This window comes from Lathyrus oleraceus, chromosome 6 (genome assembly GCF_024323335.1).
Source record: "Lathyrus oleraceus cultivar Zhongwan6 chromosome 6, CAAS_Psat_ZW6_1.0, whole genome shotgun sequence".
Taxonomy (NCBI): domain Eukaryota; kingdom Viridiplantae; phylum Streptophyta; class Magnoliopsida; order Fabales; family Fabaceae; genus Lathyrus; species Lathyrus oleraceus.
In genome coordinates this window covers 141,492,288-141,494,810 of record NC_066584.1, presented here as the reverse complement: position 1 = coordinate 141,494,810, position 2,523 = coordinate 141,492,288, and the positions used below count along the sequence as shown (strand labels likewise).

At 38.4% G+C, this 2,523-nt stretch overlaps 1 protein-coding gene across 1 annotated transcript; it reads left to right on the top strand.

Annotated features, from left to right (window-relative positions):
• Positions 1-515: 515 nt before the first annotated feature.
• LOC127094448 (uncharacterized) lies at positions 516-1,127 on the top strand. The gene has a single exon (XM_051033281.1). It carries the CDS (start codon positions 516-518, stop codon positions 1,125-1,127), a length of 612 nt encoding a protein of 203 aa, XP_050889238.1.
• Positions 1,128-2,523: the final 1,396 nt, after the last annotated feature.

The following is a 2,523-nucleotide window of genomic DNA, read 5'->3' as shown; positions in this document are numbered from 1 at the left end:
GATTCGTTTTCATTCTAAAAAACGTATTTATGGACTCTTGTCCAGGACGAAAAGATGTTATCAGAATGTTAAACTTCCAGAACTCTTGATTAGGTTATGAGAATTTATTGTTGTTTGATTCTGAGATATGAGATTTCTGAAGTGAGGAAGTGTCATGAATCAGAAAGGTTTTGATCACAAGCAATCTTATCGATATGTCTTCTGGATTTTGAACAATTATTGTATTTAATGATTGTCATTTTGTTTGATATTATGTGGTTCTTAATGGTGACAATTGTCCCACTTTTTGAGGATGTGTGATGTTGGCGTGACACTTTGGGTTTATTTTTCTTGGGATTAGGTTAAAACTCTTACATTTCCCTATGACGACGTATCCCTTATTGTTATCATTACTAAAATTTTCTATATAAACCCACTTCACTCACATTTCACACTATGCTCACTTTACTCCCATACTTTTAATCATTCAAACCTTCAAACTCTCTGCAATTCTTCTTCATCATCAACTTTCTGGAATGGGTGGGAATCAACCACAACAATCTCCTTTTCACTCTGTTGATGATGAAAAATACCCAGTTATAGAAGGGCTTCCTGAAATAACTCTTAACACTTTTGTTGATGAACTTATGGTTCTCTGTGAAACCATAGTCAACTTCAAAAACCTAAAGGATAACGATTTTGATTTTTCTGAGACTATGGAATTCCAAGGGTGGAAAGCATTATTCGAAAGATTGAATGGTCCAGTATATCTAGTGCTTGTTAAGCAATTATGGATTCATGCAACTGCTACAAAGGACACAATCACTTCCTTCGTCATGAACAAGAAGATTGCGGTTATGGAGAAATTTATTGCAAATTTAATTTCTCACAATGGCTGTGGTAAAAGAGTATGTAATGTCAAGACTGATGCAATGAGAGAGGCTATGGTAGCATCAATAATCTTCAAGGAAGCAACGAAGATTAATGAAGGAAAGGGTCAAAGTGCTAAAGATTTGAACGATAATCTGAGGGTATGGTTCAAGATCATCCTGGGCTGCATTCATCACAAACCCAACACCAACTCGTTTGATTATATCAACACCTCTCAAAAGTATATGCTATTTTTTTCTTCTGGAAAGAGGGTTTAAGTTGGCGCTTCCAGCGATTTTGTTCAAGTTTCTCAGGGATTCAATTAGAGAAACTAGAACTGGAAGTTTATTAAAAAGGGGAAGGTTCATTTCAAATGGAAGATTAATTTTTGACCTTTTTGTGGAGAATGGTCTGGTTGAAGACCTTCTGGTAAGTGGCTTTTGCATGTGTCAGAGACGTGTTAACCCCTTTGACGTATGAGAGGAAGCTTAAAAGGCCTTTGATTGTCTATAGCTCTAACTCTCCTATAAATTGATTCCTTTGTCTCTTTTTCATTTTCTTTACAAGTTTTCGATCACATAATTATATGCAAGTTTATTCTAGTTTCCATATACTCAATCCATTTTCAGCATCAAGTTGTCCCATAAGTTATCTGATCTGAAGGATAATCACTTACGGTGGGGTTTGATGCTGGAATGTGTCGACAGGGGGAGGCCAAATCAGGTCAAGATTGATCTGAGACCAAAGCTCAAGCATTATGAGGAAAGTTAGGCCAAGGACCGGAAGCTGACCGAGTCCTTGCAAAAGGATAAAGGATCATGAGAGACTAAGTTAGGTGCGACAGAGACTGAAGCAAGGAATTTGGCCGCCTCAGAGAAGGCTTTGAAGTCTTCTTTGAAAGGTGCCCTGCGCTCAAAGAAGGAATTAGAGGACAATGTGTCGGACCTCAAAGATGATATGGTGTAACCTCATATGCCTATTTTGGGTGTGTGAATGAGAAAGTGTCATTGTTCTATCTTGAGCTAGATTTGAGATTTTTTGGATAACTTAAGGATCATCTGTAATGGCCAGCCGGTTGATGATGAGGAGGCTTCCCCTACCACACAACTATTATCTCCCTCTGTCGTGGGCGCATAAGATGGTCTCGATGACGAGATGACAAATGGAGGTGATATGAGGGGCTCCTCACCTGGAGAGAGTTCCCTTGGAGAAGGTAACCTGAGAAGATGACTAACGAGCTTTAGAGGCTTCTTAATTTTTTTCCTTGACCCTTTGTGAATTTTATTTGTAATTTTTCCTATGTGGGCCTTTTTGTAATAGTATAACTCATGCGCCCTTTGGGCGTCTCTACTTTAGCCATTTTGCCTTTATTATTGCTTTCCCTGTGTGATTTGCTTAGGGATGTTCTTTTAATCGACTTATTTTAATTACTTAGGAGCCTTGTTTGGGCCCTTTACTGATATCGCCCCTAAGGTGGAAAGGACCCAACGTCCTTAATCGCCTCAAAGGGTGACAAAAACTTATTGAAAGAATCTGCCGCGACACGAAAAATACGCGAGCGTAAGGAACGCTCGAAATATGAACAAAATAGAGTTGCCACCGAACTTTCTTTATTCTCGAAAAAGAAAGGGAAAATATCGATAAAACCTACGGAAAAAAAAAATGGTCGTTGAA

Bases quoted from the DNA above. Each gene is read 5' to 3' on its own strand.
- LOC127094448 (XM_051033281.1), top strand. From the start codon at position 516: ATGGGTGGGAATCAACCACAACAATCTCCTTTTCACTCTGTTGATGAT.